This window comes from Heterocephalus glaber, unplaced genomic scaffold (genome assembly GCF_053883595.1).
Source record: "Heterocephalus glaber isolate CG9 unplaced genomic scaffold, H.glaber_assembly_v1.0 deba00001571, whole genome shotgun sequence".
NCBI classification, from domain to species: Eukaryota; Metazoa; Chordata; class Mammalia; order Rodentia; family Bathyergidae; genus Heterocephalus; species Heterocephalus glaber.
The window spans coordinates 11,185,886-11,210,712 of record NW_028258356.1 but is presented as its reverse complement, the minus strand read 5'-3'; the positions used below and the strand labels follow the sequence as shown (position 1 = coordinate 11,210,712).

At 35.7% G+C, this 24,827-nt stretch overlaps 1 protein-coding gene across 1 annotated transcript in view; it reads right to left on the bottom strand.

The window, feature by feature from the left end:
- The window catches only part of LOC101699433 (otogelin-like protein), a 147,924-nt gene that overhangs the window by 96,421 nt on the left and 26,676 nt on the right, over positions 1-24,827 (bottom strand). The window contains exons 9-22 of the mRNA XM_087192482.1: positions 24,483-24,589; positions 24,183-24,308; positions 22,836-22,944; positions 21,931-21,977; positions 21,126-21,271; positions 19,886-20,009; positions 18,128-18,305; positions 14,642-14,766; positions 11,838-12,047; positions 9,717-9,882; positions 9,019-9,093; positions 6,270-6,322; positions 4,589-4,751; positions 310-417 (exon numbers count right to left, since the gene is read on the bottom strand). Coding sequence (XP_087048608.1) covers positions 310-417; positions 4,589-4,751; positions 6,270-6,322; positions 9,019-9,093; positions 9,717-9,882; positions 11,838-12,047; positions 14,642-14,766; positions 18,128-18,305; positions 19,886-20,009; positions 21,126-21,271; positions 21,931-21,977; positions 22,836-22,944; positions 24,183-24,308; positions 24,483-24,589 — 1,737 coding nt within the window. The remainder of the gene's footprint in view (positions 1-309; positions 418-4,588; positions 4,752-6,269; positions 6,323-9,018; positions 9,094-9,716; positions 9,883-11,837; positions 12,048-14,641; positions 14,767-18,127; positions 18,306-19,885; positions 20,010-21,125; positions 21,272-21,930; positions 21,978-22,835; positions 22,945-24,182; positions 24,309-24,482; positions 24,590-24,827) is intronic.

The window sequence follows — 24,827 nt, the reverse complement described above, 5'->3', positions numbered from 1 at the left end:
TTTGTTAAATATGGTTTTTGTCTTCGAAACATTCAGCACTTTCTTATAAGCTTGGGATAAGTCTTCCAATTAAATATCCAAATTATCGTATTGCATTATTTTGTTCTAGCCCAAAGGAGTGTACATAAAAACAATTATGATCCCTCTTTTCATGGCAGTTATCCACCAACTCCTTACTGTCTTTAAAATCTTATTTACTGAGGCTTGATTTTGTTATTGCTGTTCAATCACATCAAGTAAATTCAACAGATAACTGACATTAATACAACTCCTTAGGAAAATTTTTGTGAAAGAAATAAACCTCATTACCAAGTATAACACGGTGTAGCAATCACTTCTCCTGAGAGGTGCTCCCAATCTTTCCAGATACATGGACAACTTTCAGGAACATAGCACTTTCCTTTGTGCTCTGCCATTCTTCCAAATGAAGAAGTAAAATATTGTTAGTATAAATTGCTAATCTCAGTTTTTCATAAGTAACTAATCTTGTCATATACAACACTATCTTCTGTATTTTCTGTAACTGTCTATGCCATAGTCTACATGACCTTTAGAGGGATGACTGTAGTCTTTTTCTTCTTTTATTAACACAATACTTTATATATCATGGTATTAAATAAATGCCAGACAAATGGTTATATTTCATTGTGTGTGTGTGTGTGTGTGTGTATGTGTGTGTGTTCATGTGGTACTGAGGACTGAACCTAGAGCTTTCACACCGATCCATTATCTCAATCCCTTTTTAAAATGTTTTATTTTGAAACAGAATATATTTCAAATTTTGATCTTTCTGTTATTCACACAATACAACTGAAATGAGACAGAAGCCTAAATTTCCAATAAAGTTAGTCATTCTGAAGAAAACATTTAAAGAGGAACTAAAGTCCCTGTCTTCACTATTTGCTACTAGAAAATCTATGGAATTTAATGATTTTTTTTTTTGGTACCAGGGATCAAACTAGGGACCTTGTGCTTGCAAGGCAGGCGGCGGAACCACTGAGCTAAATCCCGGCCCAATAATTTTTGATAAAGTAGTGAATTATGAAGTGGATAACATTTTCTGTTAGAGAATACAGAGAATAATCAAAACTTTTCAGTGCTCAAAGTTAAAATCATGAAAGCTTTGCTTAAGTGTTTGGAAGTAAAATCATAATGTGAACTTCTGAATGTTAATTTGCTTTGAAGTGTTATCTCCTTTAAAAATTACCTATTAAAAATATCTAAAGATATCTATGCATATAAAAGTTTAAATATACAAATCTCATTTTAATGTAAAATATAAATACAACTATTAATATATAAATTAAACTTATGCTATCAGAGAAGAATTAATTTTGTGCTATGAAAATATTTTGATAAGATTAAATGAATACATATTAATGTAATATTGTAATACTCTCAATAAAATATTTTGTCAATATTCTTACAATCTTAAATTCTTAAAATCAAAATATCTTTCATAAAAATAATTTTCATTATTTTAAGATAATAAAAATACATGGCTACCAAAAATAGATAAATGTATAGTTTTTATGACTTTTCTTTAAAAGGTAATAATTCGATGTTATAAAAATTAACCTAGAGCTGGGTTGTAGCTCAGGGATAGAGTGCTTGCTTAGCTTGTGTGAGGCCTTGGCTTTGATAACCAGCACCTAAAATTTAAAAAAATAAAATAAAATCTGGAATCCTGAATCTGTGCCTACTCTCTCAAATAGAAATAATCACGTATGTTCCTTTAGTGTTCTGCTTTCTTCTCAGAGGACTATGCTTCCTTATCCATGTATATGCTTCCCACTAGACTTTAAACTCCAATTTATTGCTATCTCAATGCCTAGCGCACTAAAGACACTCAGTTGTCAAGTAAAAGTTAATAAAGAAACTTATGTATATAGGTGATGCATTTTTTCATTAGATTTCTTTCTTACAGAACAACAGTGCCGTAGATTCCATAGTCTATTATGTCAACTCTCTCAAACTTCTTGTCCCTTCCATTGCCCTTTGAATCTTTCTCCTTTCTAGAAAACACTTCTCCTGAAGTCTCAGTTTAGTGCAATCTCTTCAGTGCAAATTTTTGTCTTCCCCAACTCTCCCACATGTTCCTTATACTTAGCAATTTGTAAAAATTTTTATTAAAAGATGCAACACAATAAACTAAATACTTGATTAAATTTCATATGGTGATATAAAGACCAATAACAAAAACCTATTTTTGACTATTTAGTATATATGTGTATTAGTACCTCCACCCCCAGTCTCATAGCTTCACATAGCACTCCAAACATGAGGTGTGAATCCCACAAGTCCTATATATCTGGCCAATTTTACCTAGTGATTTTAAGTGTTATGCTGACTTACAAGTTTTTCATAACTAGTCAAAAACTGGAAGAAAGAAGAGGAGAGCTATAAATCACTCTAAATTAATTGCTCTTAGTAGCTTTGTGTAGTAGGATATTGTTATGGTTTAAATCTAGAATGTCCCCCCAAAGGCTCCCGTGTTCAGAGGTCAAGATTTCAGAGGTAACTGGGTCTTGGGGAAGCCATACTCATCTGTGGAGTTCATGGCCGAACATGCTGTTAAAAGGTGGGAGCTGGTCTTCAGAACACAACCCAGAAGGGTACATCTCCCTCCCCTCTCTCTGCTTCCTGACTGCTAGGAAATGAGCAGCCATCCTCTGCCACACCCTTCCCACTCCTGTCTGCCCTGGTCCCAGCTGACTATGGACTGAAACCTCTAAAACTATGAGCCAAAATAACATCTCCTCCTTTAAGTTGTGAGTGTTGGGCAACAAGAAACTAAGACATGTATGTACTAAGCATTCACTGAGCACCTACCATATAATTGATGAATTGCACATGCTCAGCCATCCATGAAGTAAATATCATTATGTCCAGTTTAAAAATGGGAACTTAATACTCCGAGTAAGTAATTTGCCCTGAGGTTCTGTAACTAATAAGGAAGACTAACATTTGAAGCCACTTTTTATCTGACTCTTTTCATTACAGTATTTTCCATTTCTTCAGTCCACAGTGATTTCTCAACTAGAGTTATGTGGTCCTTTTATAGTCAATGAACGGCTGGCATTTTCAGGAGCCCCATGAAAACAAGGGATACTAGGCTATTGTCCCAAAGCGAGCCAGATAAGATCACATGGAAGACAAGGCAAATCACATTACCATAAACAACTTTATAATAGGATGTTCTAGTAACAAAATTATTTCTATATCAATCAGAGACTCCTATGTCATCTCTAACTATATTTCAATATAATCAGAAATGGATAAAAAATTCTTTTGTTTTTTTCTAATGATACTTATCTAATAAATAACCATTGTCTAAAAGTCAAAGATTATAGTAAATAGATTGCTTAAAAATAATAGCATCAAGCACACTATATGAAAAAAAATTAGGATATGGCTTTAATCAGGCATGTATCCCTAAGAGTCAAAATTAAATCAAGCAATGTTGTCAGCTGAAATTATTTTACTATAATAAAAGTTTTAGTTTCCTTGTTCTTGATACTAAAATGTCTTCTTTGCTCATCTATTCTTTGGCCTGATAGCTACCTGTCTTTATTTTCCCAAGGGTAGGCATTTGTTCTTTTGTGACCTCCTTTTCTCGCCCTCCTATGCCTTTCCCTTTAAAGAGATTAATACCAGTCCCAAGTTACTTGTCTCTTCAACCTATTCCAGAAGGGGTCATTTAGACAAATGTGACTCTCCTGGGAAACAAACCACAAGACCTCTCTATTCTTTGCTCATAGTTTATATGAGCTGATCCCAGGAATCTTTTTGTGTGAACATGTTGATCAAGGAAGAATGGGTAACCTGTTTGCCTGAGATGGCCCTCTCCCTGTGCGCTGATTCTATTCATTACCAGATGAACAAGGGCCTGGGAGGCCAGATTAGGTGTGTGCCCACAGGAAGTTAATAGCTACCAGATTCTGTGATTGGCTTTCACATGACTGAGTATTTCTGAAAATGAAGGAAAGGTATGAAGAGTCGATAGGCTGTCATAAAATAGGGAAGTGTATTTACTGAGTACAACCCCCACACACACATACCACTTCTCACATTGCCTATTTGAGTTTTTTTTAATTGCAGAAACACCACTCAACTAACAGTGGCAGAGCACTGGCATATCTGAACCCAATGCTCCCACTCTTAACCCTTCTACTACGCAGTTTCAATACATTGCTTTCTGTAACATCTATAAGATAAAGCAGCGAGTGTCACTCTTAGAACTTAATACCAACCAGAGTAACTGCAGCAACAGAATACACAAAAGGTACGCACTGAAGAGCGTTTTGAACAAGGACTGACTAATTGTATCACTTTTCTAAAACTGCAACTGAATCGGAAAGAAATCCCAACTTCCTCCTGAAATAAGCTCTCTCCCCAATTCAGCACATTATTTTCACAACGTTGCACAATGTTGCATGAGTGGTAAAATAATTACAAGTCTTCCAGCTACCAACCTAAAGTAAGCCACAACAACAATTTTGGCTATTTCTGTAAATAATACTTTAAGAGCACTTCTGCTTTCTGTCAAATCTTGAACGGCCTGTGTTATCAAGAAAGAGAGACTCACCCTGGTGCACAAACACAGCCACTTATGCAGGGTGAAGATGGGGTGCAGGTGAAGTTCATGGCCAGGTTTGCACATGTAGTTTCACAATTTACACCCCCAGCTGGTAATTCAGGGTCAGGAAACCTGCAGTCAAAATATTGCTTTCCTTCTGGGCAGGCATGAACTTCAAAGATAAAACACAGATGAAAGACCTTTAAAAGTTCATATTTGTTCCATAGACAAAATAATCTATGGACATGCATTTGTCATCAAAATAAAATTCACCATAGAATATTTCACCAGTCATGATTAGATGATACTCTTATTCCATAACTTTGAGTTGATGAGTTTGCAAACATTCCCTAGCCAGATACCATTTAATCATCAAAGTCCTGGAGTTTGAAAACTTCAGTTGCCTTTCATAAGGCAGTAACTAGTACATCATTTACTGAGGTCAAAAAACAAATGCATAGTATAAATTTTTGAGGGCTGCAAATGTAGTATATATTTAACATTTTATACAGCCACAATGAACATGCTTCTAGATCTTGCTTCACCTGTGAGTCAATGTTTTCACGATGCTGTAGAAATATACTCACGATACCGCAGAAGTGCAGAAGTGAACATAGCACATGCAGCACTGGCAAATAGAGAGCACTTGGGGAATCAAAATAAGGTCTCTTATGTGGGAACAAAGAGGTTGTGTCTTGAGGATTCAGGGTAAGAAAGCTAGCCACCTAAACATTTCTTTAACCATGGGCCAACCCGAAGTAAATGAAGCAGAGCAGGGATAAACCATAGCTACTGAATATGGTTATGATAAACGAACATAGCCTGTGAAGATGTCCTACACTAGCCTGCATCCTCAGAAAGTAAATCTAGGGCATATAAATGAAACTTAGCTTATCATAATATGCCTGATCTTTCAAACAAATAGCAAAGCAATAGATCACAATTTGTTTTACCATCTTAACTCTTCCTGTCCAATAAAATGAATAAAGGTGCTATTATTTGCTAAGAATTTCTCTATAGACAATGAGAATTGGAGGCTCTTAATATGAGAAAATCATGAATATACAATATTCCCTAATACATAAGGTCTGAGGAAAGATATTTTAGTGTAAAAGGACTTCTAAGAAGAGAAGACAGTAAATTTCTTTTCATAGGCCATTTTTAATTGACTACTACTAGTCCTGAGGAACCAGCACCACTGACATCACCTTGACCATCTAAAGAAATGGAGGCTCTCAGGCATCGCCCCTGATCTACTGAATCAGAATAAAAAAATCTTCATTTTAACAAGATTCCCGGGTGACTGTATGCACATTAAAATCTAAGAGGTGCTGGTCTAGAGTAGTTTCCCAGTTTCTGATCCACAAATGGGTTATAACAGGTGTCTAAATCATGTTCCCAAAACCCTCAGGCCGACTGAGGTGGTACTGAGGGAGACAGAATCCCTGAGCTGATTATGATTAGCTTTGCCCTTAGGCAGCCATATATGCTCCCCCAGACTGTTCCACAAATATTCTAATTCTTAATGTGAAAAAAATTAGGAAGCAGAGGAGCACTAGAGGAACACTCCCAAGGTCACGTCCATGCGCACTGGCAGGAAGGTCTGCGGTGCACTGGTCATCCCTGCCGGAAATCTCCAGGAAGCAATAGAGCTGCATTCTCCTTGAGGCAACACTGATCTGTGACTCACCAGGAGAGGGTGTTGCTAATTTATCACATTTCACAGTCCCATTTGAACATTGGCTGGAAATAAAGAAATAGTTAATTTACAAACTCAAACCTTACTTTTTTTCTGTATCTCAACAACCATCTAACGTAAAAAATTGAGTACATATACAAATGGTACAATTTTCCCTACAAAACATTTTACAAATAAATTATTGCCTTAGGTCCAACTTGAAGAGAGCTATTTTCAGTTTAACCTATTTTTATAAAATACCTATACATATGGGCCATGGTGAGAGGTCTGGGGATGGAAAAAGAAAAATTAAAATTAATAGTCTTGACTGAAGTGTTTATACTCTAGTAAAAGTCACGTAAAATAATTTGTGCAATGTGACACACACAACACAGAAATACACTTAAGAGGTAGACAGAAAACATTTTAAAACTGTTGCCAACTGACATCATGGAAATTAAAGTGATAAGTCTGAACAGTTTTGAAGAACGCATGAAGGTTATAACACGGATATGGTAGGAAGGTTCCAACACTCATTGGAAACAAACCATGAAGGAGCCAAACAGTGGTCTGAGACTGTGCAAGGTGAGGATTGCAAGTGCAGCGGAGGCAAGGCCTGCTGAGATGCCAGGATTTTACCTCAGAAATGAGCCATTGAAGACCTTAAACAGAGAAGTAATATGATTGGTTTGGGTTTTAGGAAAATTTTCTGACAGCAGTGCTGGAGACAGAGTACAGTCAGATTTTCTTGCAATCTGGGTTCTAAGTCAAGGCAGAAAGCAAAAACAGCATACAGGCAAATCAACTTCGAAAATCCCTTAAGAAAATAGCTCAAAAGGAACAGTACACCAGTTTTCAACAACCCAACAGTTTCCTTTCATTTTTAGAACAGGTCCTGTGTTCTATATTTAAGAGCCACAGGACATGAAAAACCTATGTATGTGTGATTTAACAGTAGAATGACATTCAGATGTGGGACTTACACTGTGAATGGCATAGATAAACTGAGGCAGACCGGTCTCAGATCATATGCCGTATCTTGGACTGTATCATACAAACCCCCTTGGGACATAGGCCTTTTGAAAGGAATACAAATGACATCACTGTACTAATTGAATTTTTATCATCACATGGACAGATGGATTTTTTTGATATGCTTACATAAATATATTCAATTATATCAAATTTAAGAAAGATATGATAAATTGTCAGAGAGGAAGTGGGGCAAGACTAGAGAACAGAGCACCAGAGCTGCAGTTCAAATATGGTTTGCCCTTCTAAAACTCATTTGAAGCTGGTCCCTAATATGGTAGTGTTAGGAGACAGGGTCTAGGAGGTGATTAGGTCAGAGGGATAATATCCTTGGAAGGGATTGATGCTTGATCCACCAGGAAGGACTTCTCAGTCTCTCAGAATTTGGTTGTTTATTACAAAAGTGGGTTGCTATAGGCAAGTTTAGATTCCTTGGCTTGCTCTCTTGCTTCCTAACTCATCATGTCTGTCTGTTTCTCTCCCTCTACCTCTCCCTCTCCCTCTCCTCTTCCCTTTCCCTGCTCCCCTTTCTCCATCTCTGGGCATCATGCTCTTGGAACTGAGTAAAATATATACCAACACAAAACAAAGATGATTTACAAAAATACGTGGACAAAAAATGAGAGTCATTGCCAAAGCAATAGGATGGAAAAGAAGGAATGGACTTCAACTCCATGCAGAAAGTAGAATCAAGTAAAATACCAAGTTCCTAGAAATTTGATGGCTAGGTGTGTTGAGCAGGAAAAGAGAGTCAAAAATGACTCTCAGATTTCTGGCTTGGGAAACTATGGGGGTGGAGAAGAGATAGAGATAGTGATAAAGGTAAAATGAGTATGAGTGATACTCTGCTGTGAATACAAACTAAGCTGCTAAGCAAGGTCTGTAGAAAAGCACTGCAGAGCCAGAACCCCTGGGATGAAATCTCAGCTTGATTATCACACTGCTTGGCCACCTGTGCCTCATTTTCCTCATGTATGAACTGAAATAAAGCAACAGTACCTATCTCCCAGAGTCATGGTGATAACTATTTCCATGACAAATAAAACACACTAAGAAGGGTGTCAAGACAATAGAAGGTACACAGTAATGATGACATCATTGTTGTTATTATTATTATCAAAATTCTATGATTATCTGTAGGCACCTGTTACGCAACCAAAGGAGGAAGGTAAGGAGTTGAAAACAGATAAGGTGTCCTGCTGCATGAACACTTTCACATTTTTACAGGCAGGTTACAACTGGAATGAGTGTTATCTTATGAATGGTATCACACCAGGTTAGATGTCCCTGGGGAGGAGATACACTTACTCCCTGTATGTGCCATTTTTCAAATCGATTTTGGAATTGCTTTTTTCTGCCTGTAGGTGAACCATGAAACTAAAAGCCATTGGTAACATACAGTATTTGAACACCCACATCACCCCTAATTTCTATCTAAGAACTAACATTAATTAAAGGACTTTTGTTTCACTGTGTCACACTTACAGAATCTTTTTCTGCAGTTAGGAGTTCAAGATGCAGGCTTTCCATAATGAAGAATAATATGTGTATGCATGTATGTTTTATTCCATATGTAAATATGGTATATATACATATATGGCTGCAACAATTAAAAGTTTATATCCTATTTATTTTTACAGAACTTATATTTCAACTTAAGGTTTTATTTAGGAAATTATATTAGTACACATGTCATTTGTCAGATACACTCTCCTTCACGGAAACCTACCATAAGCCCAAGGGTGTAGGGATAAGCTCCCCAGGCTGATAAACGCTGCCCCTGTAATGACACCGGCAGTGATATCTGTAAGGAAAGTAAGAAGAAGTAAATGAAATAGGATAGAATTTTTTTCAAAAGTCACTAAAATGTGAGTACATTCTATCCTCTGTATCATTCACTGTAAGGCACACCCTTGAGTTGTCATTACTCTATGAACCTAAATGCAGCACTGTTATACAAATGGCACAAATTGTTTCAATGCTAAGTCTTATGGAGCTTCAAACTGTATTTTTTGAAATCCAATTTTAGACAAGATTTCTGTGACAAGAATAATCACAAAATATATTCCAGAAAAACACAACTGATACACGATTTTGTCCTTTGTATAAAAAATGTCTTTAGCTCATGTGAGAATTGAGAAAATTTTTAGTGCTAACAGACATTACATCCTGTTACTGAAACCTGTCACATGACATTCTATCATTGATTGATTTGGATGTGGTAAAAACAACCAGAAATACACGTCATTGTCATCCATCATATTCCTTAGTTCTTTTATAGCTATTTGGGAATATATACAGCATTAAGAAAAGGAAAAATGGAAAAAGCATTAAGGAATAGTAAGTAAACAAGCAAAAAAAGCCACTTAACCTGTAAGAAGAAGAAGAGATTAAAAACTACGCTGTCAACCTATTTCTGTGACTTACACTGGCACACAAAAGTTAAGTGTTTCCTCGTAGAATTTGCCTTCAGGACAGTTACAGCCTTCAGCACAGTCATCGTTACACTGCTCTGGGGCCGAGAGAGAAGTGCAGGAGCGGTGGCAAAACGAGGCACAGCGGTGATACAGCATGCCCTTCTGGCACACCACAGCTAAGGGCAGAGGAGAATCACTGGAGAAAGACTCCCCACCACGCAGGCCATCATAGGCTCACTTAGACACACATGGCAGATACAAACCATGAAGCGAAAGCCATTCCATACCAATAACCACAAAATATCACAGCATTCTGTAGCACAAATATACAATTCCTGACCTCAGTGGGGTATAACAAGCAAATAAAACTATTTTAAAATCTTTTAACTGACATTCCTTCACATTTGTAAAAGCCTGTACTATAATTTTTAATATATAAAGTCTACTTTCTGCCGTTATATTTTAAATCTATTTACTGCTATCCTGTCATAACCACCTTTACAGCATTCTTTAAACCGAAGTAAACTTTTAATCTTCTACAACTAACTAAACTACAGCTAACTAAATCTTCTACAGCTGACTAAAATTTTATTTTGTTGATCAATATTCATAGTTTTCATTTTTTGTTTTCTTCATCGTGTTTTTCTAAACCCTGCAATTTCTCTTTAGACAAACTGACTGATTATGGTAGACAAACTAAATAATTTAAAAACATACTGTACAAATAAATGACTAGAAAATGTAAATAAAACATAACTGACGTTCTTCTAAATACATAATTAACCCTGTGAGAATAAAATAAGAGGAATTCCCCAGATGCTAGAAGCAAGGAAGAAAATAAAATGCGGAACTTTGAGTGAAGGAGGGGTGGATCCATCACAGCAGTCTTGGACCTTGGATTTCACCCATGAGGGAAGGAAAACAAAACTTGGTCCTTTACAGAGCGAGGAATAAAAAGACCCTTATTCAAATGCTCACACAGCAACACTCAGTTGAAAGGGAAGACTCAAGCAGGGGTCAGAAAATCTTTTCTGTAAGGACCCAAACTTCAAATATTTTTAACTCTGCAAGCCATAGTCTCTGCCACAACTAATCATCTGCCCTTGTAGCTCAGAAGTAGCCAGACAATATGTGAACAAATGAGCATGACTGTTTTCCAAAAAACTTTATTTTCAAAACCACAGGGGGTCCAAAGGTTGTAGTTTGCCAAATCCTGGACAAACGAAATCTGTTCACAATACAGAAAGAAGCCACGAAAATTTCTCTAACTGGTGGTCTGTGACACCACTAAGAAATCACAACTCTAGATTTACTTTCTGTATAGATATGCTATATAAGTTTATATTACTTTTATATTTACATTACTTTTGTCTTAGAAAGCCAAAGCTGAGTTATTACCATAAATACTTGCCACTGACAACCTGGAGCAACTAGAAAAATCTTTCTGAAACCAGTGTGGGAGTGGACAGGTAGACAGAGAAGTACCCCCAAATCTGGGTGACAAACAATTTTAAATGGGGGGAGGGGATTTCATAAAGATTAGATAATTAAAATTGTAATATGCACAGGAAATATCTATTATAAGTGAGACCGGCAGATATTTTGGACTGTAATCATAAAGATTAGAGCCCAAGAACTTGGAATAATTGCCTACTACATAACACATCTATTTAACTACAGGTCAACTGCATCACTGTATCACATAACACTTTTCTAAATATTCCAATGTTTGGTATGATATTTTCATGAGATGAATACTTTCAAACTTTTCTAATTATTTCTGATGCATATTTCAAAACATATAATTACATTTTAATTTTGTTTATAACAAAAATAATCAACTTATTGACCTTACCCAATATTATCTCTTAACTTTAGAAACAAAACTAGTCAAAATTTATTGGTCTTATCTAATACATCTCCAATTTTAAGAAACTAGATATTTCATTTATTTTTCATCTTCATGTGCTATAAGAATTTCAAATAACTTATATGCAATTTTGACCTCTTACTTAAAAATAAAAGCAGTAAATTCGATTCCCAGTACCGGGAAAAAATAAAATAAAAGCACTAATAATTACAAATACAAACATCTCTAAATCTGATAGTCTACCTGTGTAATAATACTCACCACAGAATGAAATCTGGGCTCTAAAATCAATGGGGACACCACGCTGACCACAAAGGTAGGCATAGTGGGCAAGAGCATTGCATAGACAGGCACTTCCACACTTGCATGCATCATGGCGGCACAGCTGATAGTACAGCCCGGGGCTAATGTAAACGTGGCAAGAAGCAAAGAGCTCCTGGTGGATGACATCACAGTGTGCTGCATAGCCAACTAACAAACAGAGAGCCCCATTAGCATTTCATTTACTAGTTCAGATCTAGTCCTACCTATCAAGTTCCAGAACTATTCAAGCATCTTGCTTTCCTAGGAATGTACCAGGTTGTACATTACTTTAAATGAGAGTCAATGTGTTCAGCTTATAGTTTTTTTCTTTTTCTGTTTACAATTTTGGTAATACTGGTAACAACAATTCCTCCATGTTCAATAATCTTTCAGCCAAAATGCAACAATAAATAAGAAAATGTAGTGTACCTGAATAGCATGGGTAACAAAAACATTGATAGAAGCAGTAGCCTAACTCATTCACTGCCTGAGAATTGGGGAATATCAGGAGACATATCTCCAGACATCCACACATAATAAAAGTGGTTCCAGATTATGGCAACTCTGAAGATTACACCATTACTGATGATAGATTTGGAATCACTGCATTTCAATAAAGGCTCTGAGTTGAATGGTAATTGGCAGATGCCACACAGTCATTTAACTCGATGTATGCACAGTGCAGTGTACAATCTCTGGCAAGTAGAACTCAATCATGTTTTATAGACGAATCCACAAATACAAGAATAAATGAATAGGAATAGAAATTAAAGATTAGAACACATGTTAAAGCCCATAAGACATAGCTATCGTACCATTTAGAGACAGATCTGTGAAATCACATCTTGAAATTTGTTATTTTCCTTGAGAATAACCACTCGGATATTATCCTTTACAGAATCAACAAAACTAATTGACAAAATAATGTAGATGCCACCTTTCTGAAAAAGGATTGGCCCATGGTTTCTTGATGCAGTGAACTTATGTTGTTACTCACAGATTAAAATGCATCAACCTTTGCATTATCATTGTCTTTGCAAGGCCAAATAAGCTACTGGACAACAGAGATTTTTCCACTACCAAAGAATCATGCTGAACTTGTAAGTACATTTTTAGTAGTAAGGAAGCCCATTAGTTGCCTATGATATTGTTTGCTTTGGACATACATATGTATATGAAAACAAATGACATAGGCTTAGCAGTATACTGTTAGTGTACATATTCCAAACCCTAAGAATCCTGAAAGAGCAATACGATTTATCAGTGAGATCATTATGGTGTGTCCTAAGTATTTGTAGGCCAAAGCATATTTTCATTGACATTAAGTGAAGTGTAACTCAAGAAGATCATTATGAAAAACAATGGGCTTCAGAATCAAGACCAGAATTATTGGCTTTTGTCTATTTACTTTCTTTATTTGGGGATGAAGAAAATGACACTTCATGACAAAGATAAAGAAAAATGATATCTAAAGTACACATGATCGCATACACCAAATATGGAGAGAAAAGTGACAGAAAATACAGCGAAATGACATGTAATAAAGGAAATAACTAAAGCAACTAGAAAATAATGAATTTATCAATTAAATTCTACTAAAACTTTTACATGTCATTAAATTTTTTTTAAAATAAGGTTGCTCTGATAGCAAGGAAAAAAAATCAAGACAGTAAGAAACTAAATAAGATTAGTTGGAGGAAGAATGGATTAGTGAAAAGTTGGGGGCAGAATAAAGTTTTGTTAAATGGGAACGAGATTAAAAGGAGTAGATCACAGAGGCCAAATCTCTGTCCCAGCCCTCTTCAGATAGGAAAAATCAGTGAAATTAACAATCTTCTTCAAGTTTAAAAGCTTTAAATTTTTAAAAAAGATATTGAAAGATTATTTTATGTTCTTTGCAGTACACCAAAACTATTTTTTAAAGTTAATAATTTAAAAATACATGACAATCAACAGAACATTTTCACATGACAGTTACCAAAGCAGAGATTGTACATGGATATTCAAATAATATTAGCAATGTACAAAAATTAACTACATAAAAAGTAAACTAGCCAAAATAGTTACAAAAATATCTAATCACACACATTACTTTTCTTCCACAAAGCAATTTTACAAAAAAGAAAAGTCTTATTGAGAAAAACGATGTTTAAGATGGCTTGCTGTGGCATTAAAGAAAAAGCGCACCAAAACCAAAACTTTTTTGACTTGGAGCTCCACAGCCGTTGCAAACAGAACTGTGGAGTGCAAGCATTTCAATCTGTTGCCTGGTGAATTGCACAAAGCCATCCTTGGGTGACCAGCTTCCTACTTTTAAAGATATAATATGTGTTGTGAGTGAAAACTCATATCAGGATGGTAGTAAGTAGAAAAAGCACTTGTGTTATCATACACTGGAGCTGGGGTCAAACACCCTAGAGCTATAATAGCATTATTACAGTATTTCCAGAGACTTTCCTTTAGTGCTTACTCAATCTGGAAGTTCCAAAATGCTAGCTCACATTTGAGAAGAAGGAATTTCTAAACACGTAAAATAAGTAAATTTATGAATGCTAAGCAGTGGATAACATAGTCATTTTCCATTCTTTTCAACAGCCTAGAGTACATAAAAAAGCACAATATTAAACAAAAGTACATAAGGAATGACATTGATTTTGTCATAATAAGATAAATCAGAATTTAAAGTCTCTATATAATTTTATTAAATTACAGTATTATGTGGAACATTTTTCACTAGTTTCCACGTATAAGGGAAGACTTACTATTTTGCTGATTGATGTTACATGGGTCCACCACTGGGACATGGACAGGTGCAAAACAAGTGGAGGAAACTCTCCATGCATTGGAGTGAAGTTGTGGAGTTCCTTCTATCATGCCTGATGGAGAACTAGAAAGCAAAAAAAATGTTCATCTGAATCTCTCTCATTCTACTTGTTCATACTTCTCAAATATATATATATGAATACTGTTTTTCTTAATATACAAAAATATCTTAGAGTTTAAAAGTTTCTACCATTTTAAGAATTAACAATGGTATAGCTTCCTTTTATTGAAAGTTTACATGTGTCAAATTGTGGTCACCCATGCATGTATTTAATCTCAGCCTTATGAGGAAAAAAATCATCATACCCATTTTACAGAGAAAGCAAAGCAGAACCTCAGAAAAGTATTAAATCTCATTAAATGAATAAGTGGCAAAGCCAAGATCCAAACCTAGTTCTCACTGAGTTAACTAAACATGACTCACTCAAATAAAAATTTTATGTGTCTTCTTTAGGGCACAAGTGGAGACATAGGTGTGGGTAATTCATATGATTCTTTTCAAGCTAAAAACAAATACCCCAAGCAATCCATGTTTTTGGTTTATTATATCAATTTCCTTTAGGCTTCTATCATGAAATGAACAAGCAAACCAAATGAAAATTGGAAGAAAAGTTTGTATAAAAGGACCATTCATCCACGTTTGCTCACATTTTTAGCTTCCTCAGAAAATCAAAATGGGAGAGAAACATATACTCCAAAATCAGACTTAGAAATCACAACTGGTGCTTATGAACCAAATTTGCAATCCCACTTGCAACAGCTAACATTAACTAAGAGACAATCCTTGTAAGACTTTGTACCAGACATGGTCAAAACTACTTATACAAAAGCAAGGTGGGCTGCATCTCCTGCAGGAAGCTTTTGAGCGTACCATGAATCCTGACTGTGTTAATTACTACAACATGGTCCGGTAGAAGAGCAGTGTTTACCTCAGTTCTCAACAGTATTTTAAAAGATTACTCTGGCAACAATTTAGCCTGGTCACCCCCAATTCTATGGAGCTTCTCACCACAATAGTAATAGGAAAGACGGATGTGTACAAGCCATTCCATGATACTCAACCCTTGTAAACACCTCTTGCCTCCTTTTCCTATTCCTAAATATCAAACCATGGTACAATTATAAGAAATACCTAATGCAAAATCTTGTTTTGTTCAAATGAAGACACTGGCACTCAAAGAAACTATGTAAGCTGCACTGGCTTTTTCTTCTCATCCTGTCCCTTCCCTTTCTCCTTCTCCCCTCCCAAGGAAAACAAAACAAGCAGGGGTGATGAATGTAGTCAGCATTCCCAGGAGGAACTGACCTACGGGCTGGCTCTATTATTTCATTTAGTCTACTTAAAACAATATTTTTTTAATTCAGAGCCCTAATGTAGATCCATTTACTAATTTCATTTTATAACATAACCTTTCAGCTCACCATACTTGGCCTACTATCACAGGACATATAAAATACATTTTGAATTAATATTTTCCATTACACTAAGTTTACAGATTGGCATTAACCTTTGAGAAGAAAGGAATTTTAACTACTTAAATTGGAAAGCTAAACAATGTTGGAAAGATACCCCTGACTCTGAAATATTATCCTGCACCCTTATCATGCCTGACTGTTTATGCATGGAGGAAACTGGTGCCTTAGAAAGTGGCAGACAGATCTGCCATCTGTTAAACATTCACTGCTAACCCATTCTGACAAACAAGACAGAAAAAGTGGGCTTAATGTCTTTTCTGAATATCTTAGCCAAGCCTTTAACACAGTTTCTGTTTTGCAAGAGTGATAAAAGACAGCAATATTCTGACCTCCAAGTAAACACAATTTTTTTTAATTCCAAGAGCAAATTAATCACACAAGAGACAAAAGAAATTCTCTTTTTAACCTTTTTAATTTTAAATGCCAGTTCTCCTAACCTATCCAAATTCTCTTCTTGATGCCATATAAAAGTTCTACTCAATTCAGTTTGACCACTGTATACCAGATTCCTATAAATACAAGGACAAAAATATGGTCTTTACTCTCATGGTCTGTGCAGTTTTTTTGTGGAAACCAAGCAGATAAATTATGAATTTCCATAGATGCCAGAGTTAGAATTAACATTGTCTAGTGGAATATAACCTAGCTTTTTGAAACAATAATGTCTGAGTTGGGTTAAACAATAAACAAGAGTTCATGAAAACGTTTAGGAGGAGGAAGAACCCCAAGCAGAAAGAAGAATATGTGTAAAAGTGGGGTTTTTAACGATATTTCAGGAACAACTCTTCAGTGAAATGTCGCCTAGCAGTCCAGCCTACAATGACCCTCTCTAAACTCCTGCTGTTCCCAGCCACAACCACAAAGCAGAACACTTAACTTCTGAAAACTTACCTCTGGATTTTTAAGAGTGTTATTACCTGATACCTTACTTAGCACTAAATATTTTCTTTTAATAATCTTTTTATTAAGGTATTGACAAAACTGTATATATTCATTGCATACAATGAAATGTTTAAGGACACACATACTCCCAGTGAAGTGGTTAAACCAAGCTAATAAATATAGCTATCATCTCACATTCTTATCATTTTTGTGTGAGAACATTTAAGATCTATTCTTTTGGCATTTTTCAAATACAGAATATATTAACTCTAGGCACATCTGTACACAGTAGATCTCCAGAATTTCATATCGTCTCACTGAAACTTTGACCAATATCTCCCTTCCATCTACTTCAACCTTCAAATCCTGGTAACCACCAGAGTTTGACTGTAAATCTACATATTTCTTAAAAGTTCTATCCTCTCCTGATCTGCAAAATAAGCTCCTTGAGGATGAGAACCACACCATCCTGTTTAAATTGATTGCTCTTAGCACAATACCAAGGGCTCGAAATTTCTACAATAAATTATGCACTGCCTTTTCCACAGATATATGAAAAGAGTTTTGTCAATACATAGAGTACAGTTGCATTTTGGTTTTTTTACTCTGACAATCAACTTTGACAAAATTCAATTAACTCAGATATCAAAATATCTTTAGAGCTATCATTAGTACCGCATGATATCAATATTTTTAAACTGTCACTAATACAAAATTATATTAAATAAGATAAAGTTAATTTGATAGATGGCAGAGGAGAGAATGACAGGTCACAGTAAGCACACAGATTGAATCACACTAAATTCTAAGCCTAGTACCAACATATAAACTACTGTAACTCGAGTTGAATGATTTATTTGGCACTTTGGGGTCTTGGTCTTTTCCTTATCTGTAAAACAGAAACAGTAGTCGGGGGTAGCTATACAATTTAAATATGATGATCCATGTAAAGCTCTTGGAACAGTGAATGCTAAGCTCCTATTAGTTAAGTAAACATTTTTAATGAATTTGTATCCTCTAAATTACCAGCCATTAAACTCAGTTAGCCATACATAAATCATACTTACAGAAAATCATCCCTTATGTTCCCATTAAAAGTGCCACACAGACCTAATGTTCTTCTTTTCCATGCACTAGTGAGCTGAATATAAATCCTTTCCCCATCTATAGCAAACAGGATCTTTAGACCAAATGTAGTTTTTAGAAGCATAAACAAGGATGATAGTGTTTGAATTTCAACAATTCCTACAGGGAAGGAAAAGATATAAATCAGCTTTGAGGCTTACAGGCAGTGTTCTGAAATGCTAGATTATAATATTAAGGCTTCTTTCAAGACATTGGGAAGAGAGGGAGGCAAGTTTCCTGTTCTTCCATGTGCCCAGCACCAATTTTTGTCACCTTGTAGATGCTTTCTCTTCTCCCATTTCCCTTTCTCTCCCACTTTCCTGGGTCTTTAGTAAATCATTTTGATAGGTTGTCAAGTCAACATGCACTTTCTGTTGGCAAGCATCTCATAAGGAGGGATGCATTTCTCAGACATTTGAAATCTAACTTTTTCCTCAAAAATTCTATATTTCCTTAAGATTGATATCAAAAAGAGGCACACACCACTTCTTGTGCCACTTAATGAAACACATTTAAAGATAAGAAATTTGTATTCAAAGTGAACCAGTGCCAGATGCGTTCTCTTCATTGCTCCTGTATCCTTACCACAATATTCCCCTCGATCTAGTTACCAACGCCAAAAGCCTGAGGACTGTTCTTTGATCACTGTGCTCCTCTCATCCTTCCAAACCAAGCCCTTCCACTACATCATCATGTTCAGAATATTTGTCTTCTAAACATTTTTCAGTCTTTCTTCCTCTTCCCAGCTCTGTTGTCACTGTCTTTGATCCTCCTTTCTTGCATGCCCAACTTTATAAGTGTTGTCTTGTCTCCTGTCTAGCAACTCTCTGTCACTTCCACACTATTGTCTCCTATACAAACAACTACTTAAACTCCTTAAAACTCATTGTTTATCAAGTTGAAATATATGACATTGACATCTTTGTACATAAAATCGTCAAATGATGACAATTTTAAATTCAGTTCCATATGAAGTTTAATTTCCTTACCATGACATCTGAGTAGCATGAGCATGTAGTTTGTAAAACAATTTGGATCATTTCTGAGAGTTTTAACTCTGAGCGTGAAACAGGAGTGTTATTAACAACTATACTGCAATGTAGGCATAAATAGGTCCTATCTTGGGAAGCTACCATGTGTGATGCCTGATACGTAAGCTTTCCCACTCTCATCTCTACCTACTTTCCTAATCTCATCTCTGGACTTTCTTCTGAGCCTCTGCATGGGGTAGTTAGCTATGCCAGACTGGTTACAGTTCCTCCTAGGCCAGCTGCACAAGTCAACAACTGCTCTGCCACAGAACATTTTCCCTATCTCCTTCATTGCGGGAATTCCTCAATTTTAAATGCTCTGTGAGGCATTGTCTCCTTCCAAAAACTTTGCTGGCCTTTCCTGCATAAACCTCCCAGTGATAGGTGGGCTGCACTTTATTAAAAAACCCAAAAGTCTCTATGCAAATTTTTGAATTTATCACATTTTATTGTAAGCCAGTTTGCTTGTCTCTCCTCCCTCCCGAATTCTAGACCACTTGAGGTAACCACTAGGTCACATGAATATCATGGTCTCCACTATGTCTAAGGACCTCATGACACACAAGCATTCAATGTTACATAGTTGGCCAATGGAAAAAGAGAGCATTTGGGTTGTGTTTGTTTTTGTTTCTCATGTACAGAAAGTGAAGTATTAACAGTGCTTCTTACCATTCAGATTGAAGCCTTGATTAGGACTGCTGAGGATTTGTCCTCCCCTGCTGAGAGTGACTTGTTTGCTAAAATCGTCATCCAAAATTAGAGTTATAGAATGAAGGCAGACCAAGCCAAGGTTCTGCATAAAATTCAAATTATCCATGAAAGGGATGAGAGTGAGATAGAAACATAGGAAGAAACAGGGGAGATGCGAGATGTAGATGAGAGAAGGGGAGGAGAGAAAAAGAAGGAGAGAGTACTTTTAAATAAGAATTGCTGTTACATAGAAAGCTGGTCCGTAAGTGATTTAATAAAATATCTGTTACATAATATACCTCATGTAGCCCCATTCCTAATAAAATATATCTTTCTATGGTATATTAAATATGCTATATGCATACATACATAAAACATGAAATAAAAGTGTTTTCAATAAAATGCCAATAATTATTTTCTATAGCACATAGTTAAAATACTTTTTTAAATTCATTTTGCTGGTATATTAAACATAAAGTCAATAAAGAAAATAGCTAAAAGGTTTAGAATTTTATTCAGAAAGCTAATTCAGACCCTGATCAACTGCAAATAAAAGACTCAAACAGAAAGCAAGGTAGTTCAGAATACGGTAGTTCAGAACTTTTGGTGGAAATAACTATTTTGAATTTGAATAAAACTAGAAAATTAAAGATTTGGGCACAGTTTGAATACCTGACTGAGATATGAATGAAAGTTCTTGATTTTTTAAAAATTTATAAACTATCACCATATTTATTATTTCAGGGAAAGAACTAAAATAAATATTCCAATATGTTAAGAACTTCATCATAGCCTATTTAGAATGGTATGAAACCTACTCAATACTGTCAAGAAATAATCTGTGTAACATGGATTGTTTGGAAGAAAACAAAAATTTAGACCAATGTGAAATCAGGCATGCAATGTTCAAAAACTGTACATACAAATTAGGCTTAAAATAGAATGCAATTAAATATTTTTCTAGTCTAAGTTATATTTGCTTTTACATTTAGTACCTCTGAAATCAAGACTCATTATTTAATCAATGGTATGTCATGATTACTTATAAGTATTCTTTTCTTTCTTTTGTGGTACATAAGAATGGTAATAAACCTTAATCAACATTATCTTGGTTTTGGAGAAAATAATTATCCATTCATGTTACCATTCTTAATCCAGATATGAAGTTTAAATTTGAAAAATGAATGTTGCTCTAGTCATTTTGAGATGTTGTTCTTACCTGCTCACAGGGAGCTTTCTGTAAAGTAATTGTGAATTTATCTTCTCCAGTTCCTTTCACAAGGACGTACTGGCACATGCCAATAAATGAATAATGTCGGCCATCAAAAGTTGTAAAATGAGAATTACCCACAACAGAGCATTGAACTACCAAAAGAAGCAGGAGAAGAAAAAGAAGAAGAAAAGAGGAGCAGGAAGAGGAAGAGGAGGAAAAGGGGAAGGGGAGGGGTAGGGGGAGGGAGAGGCAGAGGAAGAGAATGAGGAGGGGGAGGAGAAAGAGACAAAGGAGGAGGAGGAGGGAGTTGAGAAAGAAAAAGGTAAAGAAGAGGAAGGAGAATCAGAATGAAGAAGAGGAGGAGGGAAAGGGGAGAAGGTGGAGTGGAGAGGGGAGGAGAGAAAGAAGACATAGAGAAAGAAATTAGGTTAGTTCTTGAAAACTAGGAAGTCAATTTAAGGTAATAATCATACATGAATAAAACATCTAAAGTGTATAAAGTTTACCTGTTTAACAAAATTCATTCAACTAGATTAAATTATTAAATTTAGTTTGAAATTTTTAAGATGCTAATTCTTCCATGTACTATTTTAGGTTTTAGCATATTTACACTATTTAAATAAATTTTTACCAAAGTTGCCTACTCAGAACTCTCATTAATTCAACTTTCCACTTATCCTCTAGGTATCTATATTTATATATTATTATATCCTGTATTATGCATGAGATGTCTTTATAAAAATCACTTTTATCTTCATCCCCAGTTTAAAAACATTAAAACATTTTCTTCAAAAACTTTTTAAAGGATTACCTGGACAGTCATGCTCAGTGCAGTTCCAAATACCACCAACACAAACACTAAATGAAATTATTAAAAACATTAGACTATTGGTACATAGAAACTGTAATAGAATTGATTATTATTTAAAATGTATCATATTTATAGATCTATAGAATAATTTGACTTGGAAAACATCTCTACTAAGTGTAATAACTTTGAACTGAATAACACCTAAACAATTCTCTGTTGTGCATCTTGTCTTAGTGATACCAGGCACTGAGGAACAATAAGATACATCTTCTGAGTGAAATAAATGCTAACTCCCATCTTTACAAAGACAGGAGTTTGGGAAGGCAGCAGCAGAGTCTCTGACTCTCTGACTCATCCACATCTAAGAACATGGCAAGTTGTTTAACTGAATTTCTTTTATGTACATGGACACCAAAGAGAAAAGATCTGTGACAGGTAGGTTTCTGCTTCTTGTTTTTTCTTTTTTTGTAGGACGATCCAGAGGGATTTCATGGTTAACCATAGTTTTAGTTAGTTACTTTAATAAGAAATTCTCAATCTTTGTAATCATGACCCAAAACTAGCAATATAGTCATTTTTAAATGACCCAACAGAGAAGCCCATGAGCACCCTCAAGTTCTAAGTGTAAAAGTAAGAGCAAATTAATGATTATGAATAATAAGAAAAATGCAATTGACTCACCATATTGGAATAATATTTTATGGAATTACCAAAGGAAGTTGTAAGAATCACATCATAAAAGAACATAAAGATAAACCCCCATGTAGTTTTAAAAAAATGCAAACTGCATCCCAGAATTTTAGGAAGAAAATAAGCATTAAGTATATTCTCTTAAACATCTGTCATGATAAAGTTGTTAGCTAATCAGGCAAGCAGAATTAACTGGCCATGCATTGATCACGTACCATTCAGTACACTCTTGTTCAATTTTTGAACCAACAGAATAAGCTAACCCATGAAAACCACATGGGCAGTTTTCCAAAGATATGCAAGTCCCATTGTCCATTATGAGACCTAGTAAAGAAAAACAAGTGTCACATCTCAAAAGTAATAAGAAATATTGTTTTCTTTGAAAATAGTAAATCAAATAACTTGCTAAACACCTGTTTACAATTGGTGTTAGGAATACAAATTCCCTTACTTTCAAAGAGGATACTAGTAACCCAGCTCTTTCTCAGTCATAGCTATCTTTAGAGGGTCTAGTTCAGTGGATATCAAGTCTTACTGCATGATTTACAAACACGTAATCAAGTTTCAACATACAGAATAAAGACAAGGAAACGGAAAGTGGTTTTGCATTTGAGGAAGAAGAGAGAAAGGAAGGAGAAAGTATATTCTTGATTTAGCTTCTGTTCATTCTAAGATGAGAGACATTTACACTAATGTCACACACATAATAAAGAGCTAGGCAGCGCTACTCAATGGTCCAATACACTGGTACTGCATTTGTTACTTTTCTCTAACATGTAGAGTAGATTGAACCAGAATTTAGGCCAACTATGTTAATCTGCACAGTGCTTCATTCAGCTGAATTTTTTCATAATATGACATTATGAGAAAAAGCATTGGCTTTTGTTTGGAAGCAAGGATTCATATTCTGGTGTAACCTTGTTATCTTGCATTGGCTGATAACAGCTCAGGACAGGCACTGGCTCACCCTGGTGGCCCCAACGGAACAACGGACTGAAGACAACAGATCCAGTTCCAAGTATCCCTCATTCACATAAGTATATGACCTGGGGAAAATCGTGTAATATGTCTGGGACTCTATGTTTTTAATCTGGAAAAATGAAAGGGTTTGAAATCTAAAGTCTTCTTTCTAAATGTCTATCACTACAGTAAAATCATTACTAATTTTAAATCCCTATCACTTACTAAGCTGCTTTTCATTTCAAATATTAAAGCTACATCAGGGCCAAAATCCTATAATAAAAAAACGTGAAGTCTTTTTTCTCAAACTCACCTTCACCTTGTAAATAATAAAATATGAAATATCACAAAACATTAAGAGAACAAAATATTCGCCATGGGAACTTTAGGTATAAAGTCCACGTTTCCTGGGAGACATGAAGTAATGAGCCCTTTATGGAAGACAAGCAAGCGTTCCTCTCAGCCACTTCAAATTCAACAAGGATAGGAAACTGCAACAGCCTGGCTGTCCGGGAAGAGGACAGCAAGACCACACATGACCCTCGGGGCCCTGCATGCCAGTGTCCCTGAGTGCAGGAGTGGCCTCCTCAGAAAGCACTCACCATCTGGGCAGTAACATCCATCAAGACAATGGAGATTGCTCCCAAGACACTGCTTCTCAAACGTGCAAGTAGGTGGACAACAACTGATACAATCCCGATGGACAAAGCTGTCGTCACATCTATCAGCTAAAAGGGGCAAACAAGGGAACTATCAGTTAATGTTACTCACCCCTCTTTCAAATCAATTACAGTGTTTCTAATACATGCAAATTTATAAATCTTCTCAATTCTCTAGTTTCAAGTACTAAGATAAGACTGAAATTTACAAAACTGCACAGGGCTTGAAAATTAAAAACATACTGCATGCTGAAAAGTCCTCTCTCCAGTCTTGAATAGGGTAGCCAGCATGAGAACAGGCTCTTGCATACTCAGTGGCTGCTCGACAATAGGTTTCATCATCATCAGTTCTAGGAGGTGAAAAGAGAGAACCAGGTGACAGGAAAGACAGATAGAAACTCTGCCTTACAGCCACTGATTCCAAAATCTCTGAGTGCCTGGTGAATATTTCATTAATTGATGTCAGTATGCATGTCTTTGGTTAGGGATTTAGCTGAGTGGTGCCACCGCCTGCCTTGCAAGCAGGAGGTCCTGAGTTCAATAGTTCAATCCCTGGTACCAAAAAAAAAGCATGTCATTCAAAATATA